This window comes from Brachyhypopomus gauderio, chromosome 14 (assembly GCF_052324685.1).
Source record: "Brachyhypopomus gauderio isolate BG-103 chromosome 14, BGAUD_0.2, whole genome shotgun sequence".
NCBI lineage: Eukaryota > Metazoa > Chordata > Actinopteri > Gymnotiformes > Hypopomidae > Brachyhypopomus > Brachyhypopomus gauderio.
Window position 1 is genome coordinate 7,379,904 of NC_135224.1, and position 18,900 is coordinate 7,398,803.

Sequence of the window (18,900 nt, forward strand, 5' to 3'; positions counted from 1 at the left end):
GACGAATCACGATGGAGTCACGCCCATCAGCCCACCAATACCATAGCTCAGGACCACACTCCTAGAAGAATCACGATGGAGCCCCGCCCATCAGCCCACCAATACCATAGTTCAGGGCCACACTCCTAGACGAATCATGATGATCCACCGCCTCTCAGCTACCTTCAGACCAAAGCTCAGGACCATACTGCTGGACCAGTCATGATGATGCACTGCAGCTACCCTTAGATTCTGGATCAGGCCCATGCTCCTGGACCAATCACGCTGGATCATGTGTGTATTACTCTATGACATTGTGTGTATTACTCTATGACATTCTGTGTATATTACTCCATGACATCGTGTGTGTATTACTCTGACATCGTGTGTGTATTACTCCTGATATCGTGTGTGTATTACTCTATGACATTGTGTGTGTATTACTCTATGACATCATGTGTGTATTACTCTATGACATTGTATGTGTATTACTCTATGAGATCATGTGTGTATTACTCTATGACATTGTATGTGTATTACTCTATGACATTGTATGTGTATTACTCTATGAGATCATGTGTGTATTACTCTATGACATTGTATGTGTATTACTCTATGACATCATGTGTGTATTACTCTATGACATCGTGTCTTTGCACACTTCTGCCTTGCATCCTTTTCAAAGTAATTCTTTGGAGGAATTTGCAAACAGAGGGCATGGCGTGATAATTGCACTGAAGTAAATGTCAAGTTAAGCCCTACAATTACCCTCGAACATTTCTGGAATATTGAGTGGGAGACAGCACTTTGTGGGAGAGCACACACACAATGTTGGCATAAGGTGCAGTGCAACATACAGCCGTCAGATACAGCAGGACTGTACATTCCTCCAGTCTCCTCAGTAGCCGAGCATAAGAGGAACTCTATGCTGTATTACAGCCTTTTCAAAATCCATTGCAACTTCAGAGTTCCTGTGGCCCCCAAACAAGAGAGACTCAGTCATACATCACAGCACACTGCCACTGCCTTCTGATGTGCTCAGAAATTAACTGCATTTTAGTAACTACATTTATTTCCTTTGAGCTTGTGTGAATAGCGACGTTACAGTGTGTCTGTCGTTTTTAAACAAATGCATTTTAGCCAATGGAATCGTTAAATGCGATCCACAGCATTTAAACTGCTAACATTTGAATATTAAAATTTTTTTCGCTAACATTTTAGAACCTCGTCCTAATACATTGGGTAAAGACTCTAATGCGTTCACATGCCTCCCCGTGACCAAGGAGGAAAACAATGAAAAGGTTCACAGAAAACCTGCCACTTCATTCAGTTCTCCTCTTATAATTCAGAACCTCAGCTAAGTGGGTCGTTCTGCCTGCCTGAATAAACAGCGCTGAATAAAAAAAAAGAATTATATTACATAAAAAACATGCTGAATACTCTAGGGACTGTCCTTCAACTAGCTCAACCCCAGTATGTGCTGTTCACCCGGTGTGTGCTGCTCACCCAGTGTTGCTGTGCACGGATGTGTGCTGTGCACGGGCGTGTGGCGTGCACGGATGTGTGCTGTGCACAGGTGTGTGCTGAGCACTTCCTGGCCTCAACGCTACACCCTCTCCTGACTTTCTATAAGATTATGTGCACAAAAGTGCCTTTTTGCCTGGGCCCACACACGCGTTCCAGTCTCCAGAGATATTTTGTGGCTTATCGGCATTGTTACAGGCCAGAACGTGCAGGGCAATGTACGTAAACACACTTAAATGAATAAACACTCACACACACACACACCCACACGCACTCTATTCAGTTCGAATAATGCCGCCTCTCCGTGATGTTCTTACAGCTCAGACTCGATGTCTGGGAAGCGGTTTCTTTTGCTTTTGTGTACGGCGGCTGGCACGCAGCCTCCTTTTCCTTCTGGTTGTCCTGAGGACCACAAACAGAACTGGGGCCGAACTTCAGACTTAATCCACATATCACCTCCACTACGTAAGATCTCCTGGACAGGCCATGAAGACAAACAAACTCAGGGCTAGAGAGGGAGAAAAGAAAACAGCAATCGAGAAGAGAAAAATGCACTAGACGACAGAGGAATGAGGGAGGGGAGAACAAGAGAGAGAGAGAGAGAGAGAGAGAGAGAGAGAGAGAGAGGGGCTGCCATGAGAGGAGGGAGACAGCCTGAAGGGGAGAGGAGGAGGAGGGTGGAGGAAGAAGGAGAAGGTTCATTTCATGCAGGATCGCTGGTGTCAAAAAGTGCTTACTTTTGTTCCTCTGGCCTCTCCCCATGTAACCTTGTTCTTGGCTCAGTCTCTCTGTCTTTTTCCATCTCTCCCTCTCTCTCTCTCCCTCCCCCCCTCTCTCTCTCCCTCTCTCTCTCTCCCTCCCTCTCTCTCTCATTCTCTGGCTGGCTTTAGACCACACTGTATACAGTCTGCAGTAATGCTTGTATATAATCACAGTTCAGTGGAACAAGCTCAGTAGAACTACAAGGAGAGGAGAACCCTCATATATCTGCTATATATCTACTATTCTCCTATTCTATTGCTATTCCTCAGAGGGTTAACATGATAGCATCATGCAGTTGCTGCACATTTGTCGGCTGTACATCCATGATGTGAATCTCCTGTTCCACCACATCCCAAAGGTGTTCAATTGGATTGAGATCTGGTGACTGTGGAGGCCATTCGAGTACAGTGAACTCATTGTCGTGTTCAAGAAACCAGTCTGAGATTATTCACGCTTTATGACATGGCGTGTTGTCCCGCTGGAAGTAGCCATCAGAAGATGGGTGCACTGTAGTCATAAAGGAGTGGACATGGTCAGCAACAATACTCAGGTAGGCTGTGGCATTCACAAAATACTCAATTGGAACTAATGGGCCCAAAGTGTGCCAGGAAGACATCCCCCACACCATTGCATCACCACCACCAGCCTGAACCGTTGCTACAAGGCAGGATGGATCCATGCTTTCATGTTGTTGACGCCAAATTCTGACCCTACCATCCGAATGTCACAGCAGAAATCAAGACTAATCAGACCAGGCAACATTTTTCCAGTCTTCTATTGTCCAATTTTGGTAAGCCTGTGTGAATTGTAGCCCCAGTTTCCTGTTGTTAGCTGACTGGAGTGGCACCTGGTGTGGTCTTCTGCTGCTGTAGCTCATCTGCCTCAAGGTTCGACATGTTGTGTGTTCAGAGATGCTCTTCTGCATACCTCGATTGTAATGACTGGTTATTTGAATTACTGTTGCCATTCTATCAGCTAAAACCAGTCTGGCCATTCTCCTCTGACCTCTGGCATCAACAAGGCATTTGCACCCACAGAACTGCCGCTCACTGGATATTTTCTCTTTTTCTGACCATTTTCTGTAAACCCTAGATATGGTTGTGCATGAAAATCCCAGTAGATCATCAGTTTCTGAAATACTGCCCATCTGGCACCAACAATCGTGCCACATTCAAAGTCACTTAAATCACCGTTCTTCCCCATTCTGATGCCCAGTTTGAACTGCAGCAGATCGTCTTGGCCATGTCTACATGTCTAAATGCATTGAGTTGCTGCCATGTGATTGGCTGATTTGACATTTGCGTTAATGGACAGGTGTACCTAATAAAGTGGCCAGTGTGTGTGTGTGTGTGTGTGTGTGTGTGTGTGTGTGTGTGTGTGTGTGTGTGTGTGTGTGTACATATTTCCATTTCTTGGATTTGGCAACTCTAAATACCACCACTGATGTTATGGTGATATGTTTTAGTTTACTGAAAGTTGCTCTGTTGACTTTTAAACAACATTTGAACGGCCACACAGAGCAGTGCACCTGGATTTATGAAGCATTTTTGGATGGTTTAATATGCTAATTTACAGTTCTCATGACCACATGCTCTTGTACAATTATGGCAATATGGTGAATTTATGGGTGTTTCTGAATGAGACCTGGGGCAGACATATAAACTGACTTGTATGGCAAAATTACAAGAAACATAAAATGCATGAGGTCCAGTGTTCTTAGCTCTTGGCTCTACCATGCAGCTTTGAAAGACAGGTCTCATAAATAGTGCTGCATTTAAAATGCAGCTACAGTGACTATTTAATCTAAATAAAGCAAAGTAAGAGATGGAGTTGGAATAATGGAAAGAACACTCTTAACAACATTCAGGAAGGAGAAAGTTCTAAAGTCTCACTGGACATTGGAAAGAAATCAAGAGATTCTTCTTTCTCTCAGTCTCTAATGGTTTTCTCAGTTTCTAAATATCTGGAAGATAGTTCACAGGGAGGAGCATATGTGTGTGTGTGCGTGTGTGTGTGTGTGTGCGTGTGTGTGTGTGTGCGTGTGTGTGTGTGTGTGTGTGTGTGTGTGTGTGTGTGTGTGTGTGTGTGTGTGTGTGTGCGCGTGTGTGTGTGTGTGTGTGTGTGTGTGTGTGTGTGTGTGTGTGTTTGGGGGGAGGGCTCCACTCCAAGCATCTCTGCAACTCATTACATCATCAGCAGAACCAGCAGAACAGCAACAAGTTGAGCCAAGAGTCCAAAATCTGTCATGTTGTGCTTGTGTGTTGTGTGTGAGGCCACACACTCACATGAGTGTCAGTGAAATAGGCAAGACAGAGTGAGAGAGAGTGCAGTTGAGAGGGAGATCAAAAATAAACAGCTAGAGAGAGAGAGAGAGCGAGAGCGAGAGAGAAATAGTACCATCACTCATTTTCTTCACTGGCAATTACTGTACTTAGCAAGGCAAAAACATCATTGCCTTTTTTGGACAAAAATGATCATAGAAATTATTTTGAGTGATTCTGTGTCTGAGAAGAACCTTAATACATGTTCACTACATTTTTATGTTGTTACTTGATAGAATGTATTTAGGAAAACCAGAAGTTAGCCAGTAGCTTCCACAGCATGTACAAGAAATCTGCCTGTGTACTGAAGTGTTCTGCAATGCTGGGTGTGCTCAGTCTCCAACACACAGGACTAGGAGGGCGTGGCTTGTGCTCAGTTAAGCTGAAAGCGTATTCAGACGGCCCCGGGGGGCTTTCTGATCCCTGCACGGAGGTCACGGTGGGGCTTTTCACATTACTAAAACATTTAGAGGTTGACCAACTTTTTGGATTCACACAAAGTCACAGCGAGGTCTGTTTCAGCCCTCACTTCAGAGGGTATCTGAGGGTGAGGTGATCCTTCCTGGCTAATGGACTCCACCATCGCCACTGCTGCACATCTCCACCACCTTCTCACCTCGCTCTTCTGCACTTCTCTCCCACACTCCACCTCCAGATCTCAGCAAAAGGGGCCTGGTCTTCTAGCTTGAAAAAAAAAGTCTGCAGAAGCTTCCCAGCACACCAGGCTAACTTCTCATAGGTCATGTTTCCATTCAAGTGATTATTTTTTTTTAACTGCTTTAGTACTTAAGACGTTTGTTGATATAAGCTAACGTTTTTAATGCTTTAACCTAGAATTTCACAGACAATTTCCTAATTTCGAAAACATTTTTAATCTTCATTAATTTAAAACTTTCATTAATGTATCACTTGAATGGAAACACAGACATTGTTTCTTCCTCCCTTTAGAGTTTTGCTATTACTCATTAGAAGTTCTCATTTATCGTCTACCACCTGTGATTCACACTTTATTTCACGGAATCCTGATTCAGTTTTATGAAAGCAGCACAGCGTGTTAGTGTTCAGTTTGGTAACGTTTCAGATGGGCACTGATAGATCTCCACGTGTGTTACCAAAACAGGGCAGCAAAACGGCATGCTCATCATACTAATAAAGTATGCACTTTACACACACACACACACACACACACACACACACACGCACGCACGCACGCACGCACGCACGCATGCACACACACACACACACACACACACACACACACACACACACACACACACACACACACACACACACACACATGCAGACATCAGTGCGAACATTCACAAATGTGTGTCGTATGATTGTATGTCACATGCTTTTCCCTGTTAGCTTTCAACACAATTCGTTCAGGCGGTATTCGATTCAAGACAGCATGACTTTATTCATGTCCTCAGAGGCTTGTACTCTTAGAGGTGGGCAAGCTGCAGTATTGACAGTCTTGTCCAACAGCTCGTACTGACATAAGAGGTGTTTTCTTTAAGTATTCCATATATTCCCTGCCTCCAATGGGCTTGACCATACCAGCCACCCACACATCCCAGAGAAATGCCTTCCCTTCCTGCAGTGTGCATTGTACAAACACACTCGCGTCCCTGGTGAGCCTGCCCGTCCTCGGCCAGGCAGAATGGAGACCGGCAGAAGAGCTCCTCATCTAGCCGCCCCATTTCCATGGCCGTGCCCTGGACCAGGGCTGCGTGCACTTCAGGCCACTTAGAGGAATAGTTGAGGGTCATGAGGACATAGTGATACCCACTGGTGAGGAAGGGACCGGGGACATTCATGCCGATCCTCTCCGTCCCCGTCTTTGCCATGGACCGGTTGCGACGTGACCGGCGCTACAACGTCGTGCCTGTGCCAGCAGGCCCACTTCCCCCGCGTCCCCCACATCCCCCGCGTCCCCCACGCTCCTCCTCAAGCAGCGTGCTGCCAGCAGCTGCCACATACGCTGTCTGGGATCTGGCTCCTCTCCTCCACCATCCAGCAGATCGCCGTGCAAACTCGAGCTGTCCCAGCCAGCACGGAGCACCTCGGTGGGCCTGCGTGGCACCACGTCCGTCCAAACCCTGTTTCGTTTCTTTTTATTATCCACAGCCGGGAGAACTGTGCGAAGCTTCCTGGGCGTGGCAGAACTCCTCCCACCTCACACTCCGCTAGCGGAGGTGACCAGAGGAGCGTGGGAGTTCCTCACAGCCACCTCCGTCTCCCCTTGATGCACTTGCAGGCGGTGAGATGTCCTGTAGACGTCCAGCGTGGTGTCAGATAGTGAAGTGGTACTCCCGCCGCGTTGTGATTCACCTCACGACGAGGCCCTCTGGCTCCCTGAACCGCGTGACCCATGTCAGCAAGGTGTGATCAGCGCGCTGGACCAGGCGGACTCCAGGTCATGGAGAACTGGCACTTTGGGTTTGATTGGATGCAGCATGAGATGACTCTCAGACCGTGGTGTAGCTGTGAGAGAAACTCAGGTATCAGGTTCCACCAGGGACTCAGCCGCTGCACTGGTGTGTCATACTCAAACCGCACCAGCCAAGCTCGGAGAGCAGGGAACACACGCCGGGCCTCCTGGAATTCTGCCCCCCTTCTCCGCACCCACATCCACAAACCTGTGCGCAAAGCAACGGTAGTACCAGAACCAAAGCCGGGATCTCCACAGCTTGTCCGTGCTCTGCCACCAAGTCTCACTCCCCTGGGTTTTCTCCCGGTCCCACTTTGCTCATGACACGGCCCATGAAGCTCACGCGAAGGAGGCTGCACTGAGTCGGTCCACGCGGACCAATACATCATCTAGGTAAACGACGCACTCTCTCCATCACACACTTGAACGTGGCTAGTGCATTACAGCAGCAGAAGGCTATCACCATAAACTGGCATAGGCTGGTGCCCAGCAATGGAGCGAATGCCACTTCCCAATTCCCACTCCACAGACTCAAAAAGTAGAACCATGCTAAGCCTGCGAGCCAATCCCGGGCATCAATGACATGTGGGAGAGCGGAACCGCTTTGAGCTGCCAACAGTCCATGCAGAAGCTCCAGCTCAAATTTTTTGCTCCATAGCCTCTGCACAGCCAAACGGGAGATGGTGCTGACTGGACTGAATGGGTCCAGCATCGCCGGTACTGATGCGCTGTACTAAGCCACCTATGTACATTCTCTGTCCAGGACTGCAGAACACTCAGCTGCCCAGCCAGCAGACATATCGGCTGTCCCTCCAGCCTCCACCCCCGCGGGAGCAGCCGCTTGACCGATAATCCCACCGGTACCTGTCAGAAATGTCACTGGAGGTTCATCTTCAGCGCTGTTAGGTCATCTTGTCAAAACGCTCTGGGCTACATCTTCTTCTACACCTTCAAGTTCGCTGATACTCTGCTCGATTGCTTCTAGCTTGGAATCAACATCCTTCTGATGACACTAACGTAATATCAGCAACAAAGAAGAAAAAGAGAATACCATTTCTGCTTAACAGATAGCTCTTATTTCACTGTCTGGTCTTTAAAAAGACACACATGCAACAAGCTGAAATGAGAGCTGAACTAATAGGGACAATACAGATAAGACTTCCAGAAGACAGATACACACGAGGAGGGAAACACTGTACTAAAACGCTAATTTAACCATAAAGGAACCAAATAAATCAAACAGTATTTTACTTGCACGACCTCCTTCCCAATACATCTTATTGGAAACCTTGTGTACTGTGCTGAAACTGACCTTTTTCACCATTAATATGAATATATATCTAAAAATGCAGACAGGCAGCCTAAATACTTGATATTCAAAGTTTCCTTGACTAATTTCAGTTTTCTAATGCAATTTGTAAAACGTGTACTCACATTAGCCCTGTACTTCAAGCATAACTAATTTAATGAAGCAAAATAGACACAGCGAAACATACCACGACATTTATGGTACATGGACAGCCCACGATGAACTCCATTTAAGCTTCACATATGTGATCGCCAGATTCCATGACACGCAGATGTGAATCACCCACAGATTTAATCCCTACTAGACAATATCATGTTATTTGTCAGCAAAGGGTATGGATTACATTCAGGATCTTTTGTCATTCGGGATCTTTGGTTCACTTGACCTTTTTGGGTTGTCTGGAACATCACATTAACTCAGGTAAGTTAGGAGTGTTAAAAGGTCCTCCACTCTACATTAGTGGTCATGTCATTACCAAGCAGAGGCCACAGCCTGCGTGTGTGTCTCTACGCACGTACATCTGTGTTACAGGGTCGCTGGATCCAATTTAATGGGCACGTGCCCCAGTTAACATATTTCTGTTGTCCTGTATAATCAACGATGTAAAGTCAATACAAGAAAAACGTATGCATTACGTTTTAACAGAACTACATGACACACACATCAGCACCATACAAATCCACTACAGGTAAGACATTTCCCATAATGACCCAGTATCTTTACAAACACTTGAGCAGCTGACATTTCAGTCCCAGCCAGTTTTTGTCACTTTCCTTTCACTACACAGAGCCAGCAGAAATTGACCTTTAAGATGCTCACTAGTAGAAACTGACCTGCACTGGTGTTTAAAAGCAAGTCATCCACACAGAAGACGAGATAATGATAACGGAGGCATTTAACGGCCACATATAACCATTTAACCAAGCACAAGTACGTTAGACCACTGAAGCTGAGGTATTAGTTATGTTAGCAAAAGGAGGCACTGCTAACTAGATAACACAAGGTGTCAAAATGAGAAATATGACAAATAAACTCATTTTTCATGTGTACAATTCTATTTGCATTTGCAGTATTATTAAAATGGGACGGAAGTGACAGTCAGAAAATGAACAGGGAACAGGAGTGAGGTGAGAAAAACAGGAAGAGTGAAAGCAGATTCAGAACAGTTAGAAGCAGTAAGGGAGAGAGAGAGAGAGAGAAAGAGAGAGAGTGAGAGAGTGAGAGAGAGTGAAAGCAGATTTAGAACAGTGCTCATGCACAATTCTGCCCCTACAACTGACTGTCAAAATAAAGAGCCTGTGCCCTCTTAATTCTGTGTGTGCCCCAGCACAACAGGTGGTCTACAAACACCTCCGCTGCATACACAGAGGTATACAGGATCGACTGGTGTGGATAAATTAGTGGCGTGGTTTCCTTCTTTGAGTCATGTAGACTTTATACTTGATCTATTTATTTAAAAAAAATAATCAAAAGCAGAAGGAAGTCTGAAGTCACAGAGCTCAGTACTACGAAAGGAGAGTGTGGGTGGGTGGAGGAGGGCGGAGGTGGACGTAGCGTGTGCAGAGAAGCCTCTTCTACTCACAGCCTCTAAAGCAGAAGTAGGTTTCACATGTCTGGCATCTGGAAGGCAACTACAGATGTGAATCACAATGGAAACATGTCTGCAGCACCATGGCAAGGAGGAGTTAAACCACATATAATGGTGTAACAGACACATCATGACACCACCCTACCATTTCAGCCTCATATCCTCTCCTCCACCAGTGCTGCTAAATAGTGCCTGAGGACTCCACCCTTAGTTCTAGTCCAGTACTGATACACCCTAGTCACTTCCTGACTAAACTACTGCACCACCCTGCATGTTATACAGATAATGGCAGCAGGTTCAGAATTCTGCTCATATCAGAACTCTCCATCCTGTGACCACATCAGCCCTGTTCTTCAAACAATCTCCTCCGTCTCCCCCTCACAGTTCATTTTGACTTTAAGCTTCTCCTCCTCACCTCCAAGGCTCTCCATGGGTTGCCCCCCTCCTGCCTTTCTGACCTCCTCTCCAGACCCCCCCCCCCCCCCCTCCACACACACACACACACACACACACACACCCCCACCTGACCCCTGCGCTACTCTTCTGCAGGTCCACCCTTCACTCCTCCTTTCTGTGTATCCACTGCTGGATTGAGGTTAAATCCCCCCCCCCCCATGTACACACATATACATACACACACATACAGAATCTCCTAAATCATCAGAACAGGTTCAACTCAAAACACATCTGTTCACCTTGGCCCACTCGTAGCCTCTTGTAGCTCCGTCATCATTCTCTTCCCCCATCACCATACCTTCTGTGTGTGTGTGTGTGTGTGTGTGTGTGTGTGTGTGTGTGTGTGTGTGTGTGTGCGTGCGCGTGTGTGTGTGTGTGTGTGTGTGTGTGTGTAATAAAAATTGCAGTGAAGTGCACAAAGTTTCCAGAGAAACGGCATTACAGACCCCTGACTGAAATATCCTGCTTCGCTGGAAACTTTGTGCTCTTCACTACATTGAATATCTCTACATATCTACATCTACACACACACACACACACACACACACGCACACACACACACACATTTTAAAATATAGTTTTAATAATGTCTTGTCAGTGAATGAACCACGAGGTGCGTTAGTCTTACCTGTGCAGGTGCTCCCAGGTGTTTTGGTGGCATGCGTGTCAGCCAATCAGCGGTCACTTTCTGTCCTCGCCCTCCCCCTGCAGAAATGTAACCACACACATGACTGCAGGGATGGAAAGACCACTGACATTTAGTCTGTGTGTGTGCATGGCTGTGTACACAGTGGAGTACCGTGACACATTTGTCATGATATTGTGACGATATAAGGAAACCGATATTTGATATTTACATTGAAATATAAATAATGAACATATCAAGACGATGTCACAGTGCGAGACTCATGGCCCATTAAAAAAAACATTTTGTACATCTATATTTTCAGATCGCCTTAGAATGTTTCCAGATTATGTATCTTATGTCACTTGCAAATGTAGAATCCACATTTCTCTGTATATAAAATACATGTTTTTGGCATACAGGGATATATTAGGACAATACAATTCATTTTCTCATGAATCAGATATTTTTAGACCACATACAGACTCATTTGCTTTGGAAAGAAATTTAATTGTGGTCAATGGGTCAAACTTTTGCTTCCCATGAATATTGGATAATTGTGGTGAATATTCAACATCATAAATCATTTCGCAGCTTCGTAACTGGCATTCTCAGAGTCCTTCAAGTGATGTTGGTTTGGGAAATAGATGTGATAGATGAGACGGAATATCTAATCTTTGGTATCTAACTGCATGAGCATAGCTCCATCAGGTACTCTTTGAACATCCTCTGCATATCAAGAACTGAACTTAGGTACCCATGGTATCTCTTTCTCCCGCTTCTTTCTCTGCCTCACTATGACAGCCATGTTTAATGGGCAACTCATACTGCCCTAGAGAAACACATAAGAGTTCACCTGCCTGAACTCAGGGTTATCTGTCCATGACAGTTCCTCATTCAGGGCTGTCACCAGCACTAATCTGGAAAAATAAGATCATTACCATCCCTGTGGTTCATGGTCCGAGTTGATAAAATACCGTGCAGACTGAAAAGCGAGGGATAGGACCAATGGGAGGGGGAGGAGCCAGTCCCTCTCAGGGCCACACGTGGTTGGCTTTCTTTTCTTCTCGCTGTTCCTCTGATCCTAAACAACCCCCCTTTCATCTGTTCTCAAATGCCTTTAAAAAGCACCGTGTCCTGTCACTCATTTCGTATCAATACGCCATCCACAAATTCAATTCGGTTCAATCCGCCCGTGGTCTTCTCTGCCGTGCGAAAAGGCCAAGACGGAGCTCTAGGTCCCGACACGACCTGTTGCTCGCCAAGCAATAATCCAGAGAATCTGACATCCCCTGGGGAAACCATTACCAAACCTAATAGGTTTAAGATAAGTATTTGCCATGAGCTAACACATGACACAGTGGAGCTCTGCCTTTAATTCTAAGAGAGAGAGAGAGAAAGAGAGAGAGAGAGAGAGAGAGAGAGAGAGAGAGAGAGAGAGAGAGAGAGAGAGAGAGAGAGAGAGAGAGAGTGAGAGAGAGGGGAGCGGGGGTCTAGAAAAGGCCAAAGTAGCACAGGGGCAGATGCAGCCCCCAGAAGCCAAACGGAGCAAAACTGAAAAGGTGACCTTTCTATGGTTGACACCATTCAACTCTGCACTGGTTTGCACTGGTCCTTTCTAAAGGGGACTTTCTCCTCTCACCAGGTCTTTTAAATACATAGTTTAAATTGAATGCAGTGATCATTTTTCTCTGAGAAAGACATCCATTTTCCCTCTTTCTCCCTCTCAGCATGGATCATAGTATTTCTCTTTTATTCCCCTCACGTGGATAACAACAAAACAGCTAAAATCATTCATTTTGCCTATCAAACAATTTTCTTTTCTTTGATTTTCACTTGGTGTGTCTTCAGTTTCAGGTTTCAGGAAATGACACTAAATGTTTTAGTGACAGGCACCCAGCTTAAATCAATCTATAGCAAAGCATCTATTGTCAGTTTTAAAGAGTGAAAAATATTTCTGTGTGCACCAGTCAGCACAAACTGAGAGAACCATATTGATTTTTTACAAGTAGGCCAAATGAAAAGATCCCAAAAGCACACAAATTCACATCTCTCCAGTGAAACCTCATTAAACGTATAAAGTAACCACACTGTTATGATTAACTATTGATCATCAGCACAGACTTCATTACGGAGAAATGAAATAAATGGTTAGGTGCAGTTCTGACCCTCTGATTCTGTTTAGCTTCCTTCAACATTACTTGAATGTCAAGGGGACAGAATGGAGAGAGACAGAGAGACAGAGAGGTAGGGAAGAAAGGGCAATTCAAACGCTCTCTCTCTCCTCCTCCTCTCTCTCTCTTCAACAGTCAAACACCAACAGCTTTTCAAGGTCTTCCTTTTCAACATCCTCTCTGAGCAAAACGGCCAGAGTGACAGTGTCTTTCTGCAAAACGGGCCTCGGTCTCCGGAGGCCGTTCGGCTCTGTGGAACTGCACGAGACAGCGCAAGAGGCTACGCGAGAGGCTGTTTGCACCATCCCTTTACCAATCTCGAGGTGTCTCCTGTGGCAGGGAGCTGACAAATAAAAGCCTGAGTGCATCAAAATGCATCTTTAATACAGACCCCCCCCCCCCCCCCCCCCCCAAAGAAAAAACAAAGAAAACTTCAAAGACAAGAGGGTCTAGACATGTAGTGTGTGTTATGATGATAGCCCTATGCCAACTCTCTCTCTCTCTCTCTCTGGGTAGGAGATGTTTGGCCTTAACAAGGTTTTGTACGAGAGTGTAAGAGGACGGTCTACATGAGGTTTGGTGTGAGATCACAAGAGCATGGTCTGAATGAAGCTGCCTCCCTCACTGTTTCCAGGGTGCTGTTTAAAGCAAGCGCAATCTCAAAATGCCCCAGGATCCACGCGCCTTGCTGACAGCTCGCAAAACCACACTAACACTGTTCAGCCAGCATCACAAACGGAGAGGAGTCTGAATTCTTCCCACCTCTCTCTCTTTTATTCCTCTTTTTCCCTCACTACCTGTTTCTCTCTACATACCTTCCGACTCCCCCTCTCCCTGTGTGTGTCTTCATGTTGTTCTTGCTCCTTGATTCTCTCCTTTTCTTTGACAGTAGAGCACAATCGCACCAGTTTGGTCATAACATTCATGGCATTCATAATGCAGGTATTCCTCTGTATTCCCTTTCAAACACCATCAGGACTGTCCGAATGCCTGAACACTGGACTGAACGAAGGAACAAAATGACCTGAAGAATTGAACAACTAAATTAAAATATAGAGCTTCTTTCATAACAAAGTTCATTCCTTGTGTGTGTGTGTGTGTGTGTGTGTGTGTGTGTGTGTGTGTGTGTGTGTGTGTGTGTGTGTTGTGTGTCTGTGTGAGTGGTTAAGATGGTTTAAACATACTGAAAATCATGGGGAAAAAAATCTGTGGAAAAAACCCAACTTAAAAATGCAGTGATATTGAATTTTCATAAATGTGCGAACCAAATGCATACTTCAAGACTGTGTGCAAAGGGGGAGGAAAGACAATTACCCCACAACATACGGACATAATATCAGTCATGCCACACCACTCTTAACTGCTCTCACAAGGCACATGTACCATATCTATTGTCTGAGAGACTTTATGTTGTCATTATCTTGGGCAAAAAGTGCCACAGAGCAGTGGCTAATGGAACATTCCAGAAATTAGGGGCTTTTAGACATACTGTTGAAACCCCTGAAGTCATCCATCTTGCCTCTCATCGCATAAACATTAGGCATATAAATGAATAACGGCACCCATAACTAACTGAAGCAGCTATTCGATGCAGAGAACTATATGGGACTCTGGCCTATTCCCCTCAGCTCTGCAAACTTATTTAAATACTCCAAATAAATCAAAAAAGGCGCAGACCTGAGCTCCTCTAATAAAGGCATTTGTCGTCCGTGAAAAGGGCGCTCTTTTGAAATGGCGCAATGATGCCGCAGAATGTTCTCGCGCGAGCGCAGTCTTCACCGGCCCCATGGACAAGAGCTCTTGTCCCAGTTTAAAACCCCTCTTTGCTCCGGAATAGTGGGCCAGAGTAACAGTCATGTGAAAAGGCATCCGAGCATTATCGGGTTTTATGGTAGGTGTTACTCTCCTCTCTTAGACGGACAGATGGGATTTCAACATGCCATTGAGGAGAAGCGTCTAATGGCTTGTGTAATTTGTGATGGTGCTATGATCAGCTCTAGGGTAATGCAACACTAAGGCTGCCAAGGTTCACTATAATAGTAGCCTGTGCCAGATAGGTTGTTTTATGTAACCTTTTGTAAATGCGACCCACAAGTGCAGCGGATAACATCTGTGGCCTTGTTATAAATGCATAAAAAAAGGAAGGAAAAAGGGAGAGAGAGAGAAAAAGAGAGCAGAATTTCGAGTCCCATGGTCCCAGGTCAAATCTCAGGGAGTTATGGCTTATGCAGTGTTGAATATGTGGGGGAGAAGGTGGATTTGTATTTTGAACTGATCTGAAAGGAACAGGACTCGGAGGGATTCAGAGTCAAGATGTTCAAGGTTTTCAGATTTTCGACCACACACGTCGTGTAACACGGTCTGCAGAAATGAAGAACATAGTTTAAAAAAACCACTAACAGAAGTATTATTCTCACATCAAATGTGTGGGAAACGCATAGATAGTGGCATATTCTCCATTAGAGGCAACTCACGACAGAAGAGATTTCTCACAGAAGGGATTTGCAGGTGAAAGGTGTGAGACGATGAGGGACGTTTGACCAGGTGAAGATGCCTTCAGCTCAGGGGACAGGCTGGTTCCCCCTGTCACACATTGGTTAGTCTGGGACTAACTTTTAAACCGACTGTTATAGCACTTGGAGGCATTAATTCGCATTTCCGACAACGAATAACACTTTGACTGACTGGCATTGACACTTTTAAAAGTACACTACAAGTATGATTTTATTGTGGATGTCTGGCCTCCGGATGCTGGTTATTAACACAGGCGTAAATCAAATATTTAAATTTGGGGGAATCCTCTTCCACTGGTTTTACGTTATATTACAGAAGAAAACGGTATTATTGTGTAGTCTATTAAACCCTGTATGTGTCTGAAAGTGTGTACCGACCCTGCACCCACTTATTTTAAAGCCCTTGGTCCAGTCTGGATCTCGTTAGCTGTTTCAAACCCTTCTCCATCCTTTTAAGGCATGGTCACACAACGGAGGGAGCTTCGTTAAAACACACAACTATATTAACACATGAGCACTTTTATCAGCGCACACACAACCACACGCACCGTTTATTTCCTTTATGAAACTTCACAATATTGTGAGCGCAACTGGTAGATGATAAACGGGACAACTTTTCAAGTAGGCTAACAGAAAGTGGACCGAGATTTGCGGGGTTTCTTTTTACCTTCCTGAAGATTTGCGTCCACAATATCCAGTAAGCCGTTGAGCAGCATGAAAAATAATAAAATCGGCGCATTTTGTGTGGATAAAACATGTCCATTTTTCTGCCTGTGTTTGGTATACATCCCTCTGACGGTCCGCACCGTTATCCGTCTTCGCTTCTCTCGTTCCCCTCGTACCCTGCCGGCGTGAGAGAAAACAAGAAATGGATCTGATGTAGAGACAAGCCTTCTCAACGTCCGTGTGCGAGAATGAAGCTGCCCATGCCGTGAGTCGGTTTTACGGTCCCACCACCAGCGTAAGAAAGCAGACCTGTGACAGCTTTTACAATCACGTCTCTTCCGAGGACATAACGTGCTGTGCGCGCATTACCTTGTGGCCGGTATCATTCATTTATGACTTAGACCACCTACCCTATGTACATCAAAAACTACGTAGATCCATGCTTGATCGAATAAATCGTTATACAAAAGTGTCAGATACACACACACACACACACACACACACACACACACACACACACACGTGTGTGTGTGTGTGTGTGTGTGTGTGTGTGTGTGTGTCTGATTTATTACACACAGTGTGTGTGTGTGTCTGTACATGTATATGGACATACGTGTATTTGTGTATGAGTGTGTTAGATGTTCCCAGATGTTAGACTCATCGGCGCAGATGGAAATTCTGAAGTGAGGGGACCAAGCTGTACAATATATACGTTTATGCTTGTAGATGCTAGATTTCGGATGGGGTCAATATAAATCTGGAGGGGACACGTCCCCCCCGTCCCCAGTGCCATCTGCGCCCCTGGTTAGACTATCCTGGATGGAGATCTCAGATGTTCTCCCAGTGTGGGGGTCACAGCCCACAGTGCTGTGAGGACTATGGAGCCACTTTGCTTTCACCTCCCACATCTATTCCAGCTCTTCTCTCAGACCTTTGTGTTTCTCTTTGTGTTCCTTGTTCCTGATGTTGCTATTACTTGTGACTGCTTTATCTATCACTACAGCACTTCTGCTGTTCACACACAATCACTCACACACACACACACACACACACACACGCACACACGCACACACACACACACACACACACACACACACACACATTTTTGTATTTTTGTAAGACCTAACTGAAACATCTTATATATATATATATATATATATATATATATATATATATATATATATATATATATATATATATATATATATATATATGCTATTATAGGTCTTATGCAGTTAGGTCTTATTTAGCAATTAGCAAGGTCTGAATCCAGATAGCTTCTTATTTACAGTGACAAATCTCTAACGAGTGCACAGAAACACATTGAAGATATCTTGGCTTACATGATTCCAAAAAGAAAATACATTCCTGTTTCATAACCATTCAAAAGACGCTTACTGTGTGAACTCTGCTGAGTTGCACACACCTAAACAAACGCACATGTTAAATACTATGAGAATTGAGCATTGATGCTTCTCATGTGTCCTGACCATAACTTTCTCAGTCATATGTAAAGAACTGTAGAGAAAGACACTTTTCACCATCTTCTTTTAAGTATCGGGCTATTGGATTAGGCCTGTTTCAAGTTGGGTTCACAGAACATACACTGGAAATCAGGCCTATAAATCTGAACTGAAACTAATGTTGCAACAGCGGTGTCAGTCTTTGGCAATACAAAACCTCTGATCTCATCTCTACACAGAGGGTTAGCTTAACTCTAATCGTTGACTATGAAAGAATTCTCAATTAATATTCTCCACGCACACTCGTTCACGCTGAAGTTTGGACTTGCCAGATATAACTTATATAGCCTATGTGAATCAGGTCACAAGTATTCTGAAGTATTTAAACTTTCACAAATGTGTAAAAATTTGCTTGACACTTTAAGCTTACAATATAGTACAATGTCATGTGATATTGTGATGTTAATGTAATAATCTCAGTTAATGAGTCATGTTGAACGAACACAATCTGACTGTTGGTGAATGCGAATATAGCAGCCATGTTGGAAGTTCCTAATAAAAAAATATGTATATATTTCTTCTTTGATGTTTCAGAATGTACATCAGAATGCAGAATGTACATCAGAAAATTGATTCTGTGATAGATGTGTCTATGCACATTTTAGTTGTGAAAACTTCAATTAAACTAAATCACTAGGAACATGAAGTTCACAAAGTATAGAATACATAATTGTAAAGTGCTATTACATATAACCTAGCCTCTTTTTTGAACGATCCATATTGAACGTCCTAATCGAAAATATAGTGTTAAACTGGACATGTTTTACTAGCCTTTGCTGACATCTAGTGAATATTTAGGATATTGTATATTTTGAATACAACTGTGTCTTACAACCCTTAAGCATTTACATTAAGAAACAATAGGACAAATAGTTAATAAAAATGCCATATTAAGTTTAATGCTGGAATCTATAGGTTACATTGCCATCTCTTGTTAAACTGTGATAAACAGTATAGTACAGTACTATGTGCAGTGTTCATACTCCAGTCCACTAGATGGCAGCAATGCGACAAATTGTTGCTGAG

The 18,900-nt window shown here is 44.4% G+C and overlaps 1 protein-coding gene across 2 annotated transcripts in view; it reads right to left on the minus strand.

The window, feature by feature from the left end:
* Nucleotides 1-16,694, minus strand: part of adam19a (ADAM metallopeptidase domain 19a) — a 65,386-nt gene extending 48,692 nt beyond the window's left edge. The window contains exons 1-2 of one of the 2 annotated variants that reach the window (XM_076972880.1): nucleotides 16,353-16,694; nucleotides 11,002-11,078 (exon numbers count right to left, since the gene is read on the minus strand). Coding sequence is in view for 1 of the 2 variants with exons in the window: in XM_076972879.1 (XP_076828994.1) it covers nucleotides 11,002-11,078; nucleotides 16,353-16,473 (198 nt within the window). In the remaining variant the exon portion in view is untranslated. The remainder of the gene's footprint in view (nucleotides 1-11,001; nucleotides 11,079-16,352) is intronic. The other variant, XM_076972879.1, reaches the window with a different exon arrangement.
* Between the last annotated feature and the right edge of the window lie 2,206 nt (nucleotides 16,695-18,900).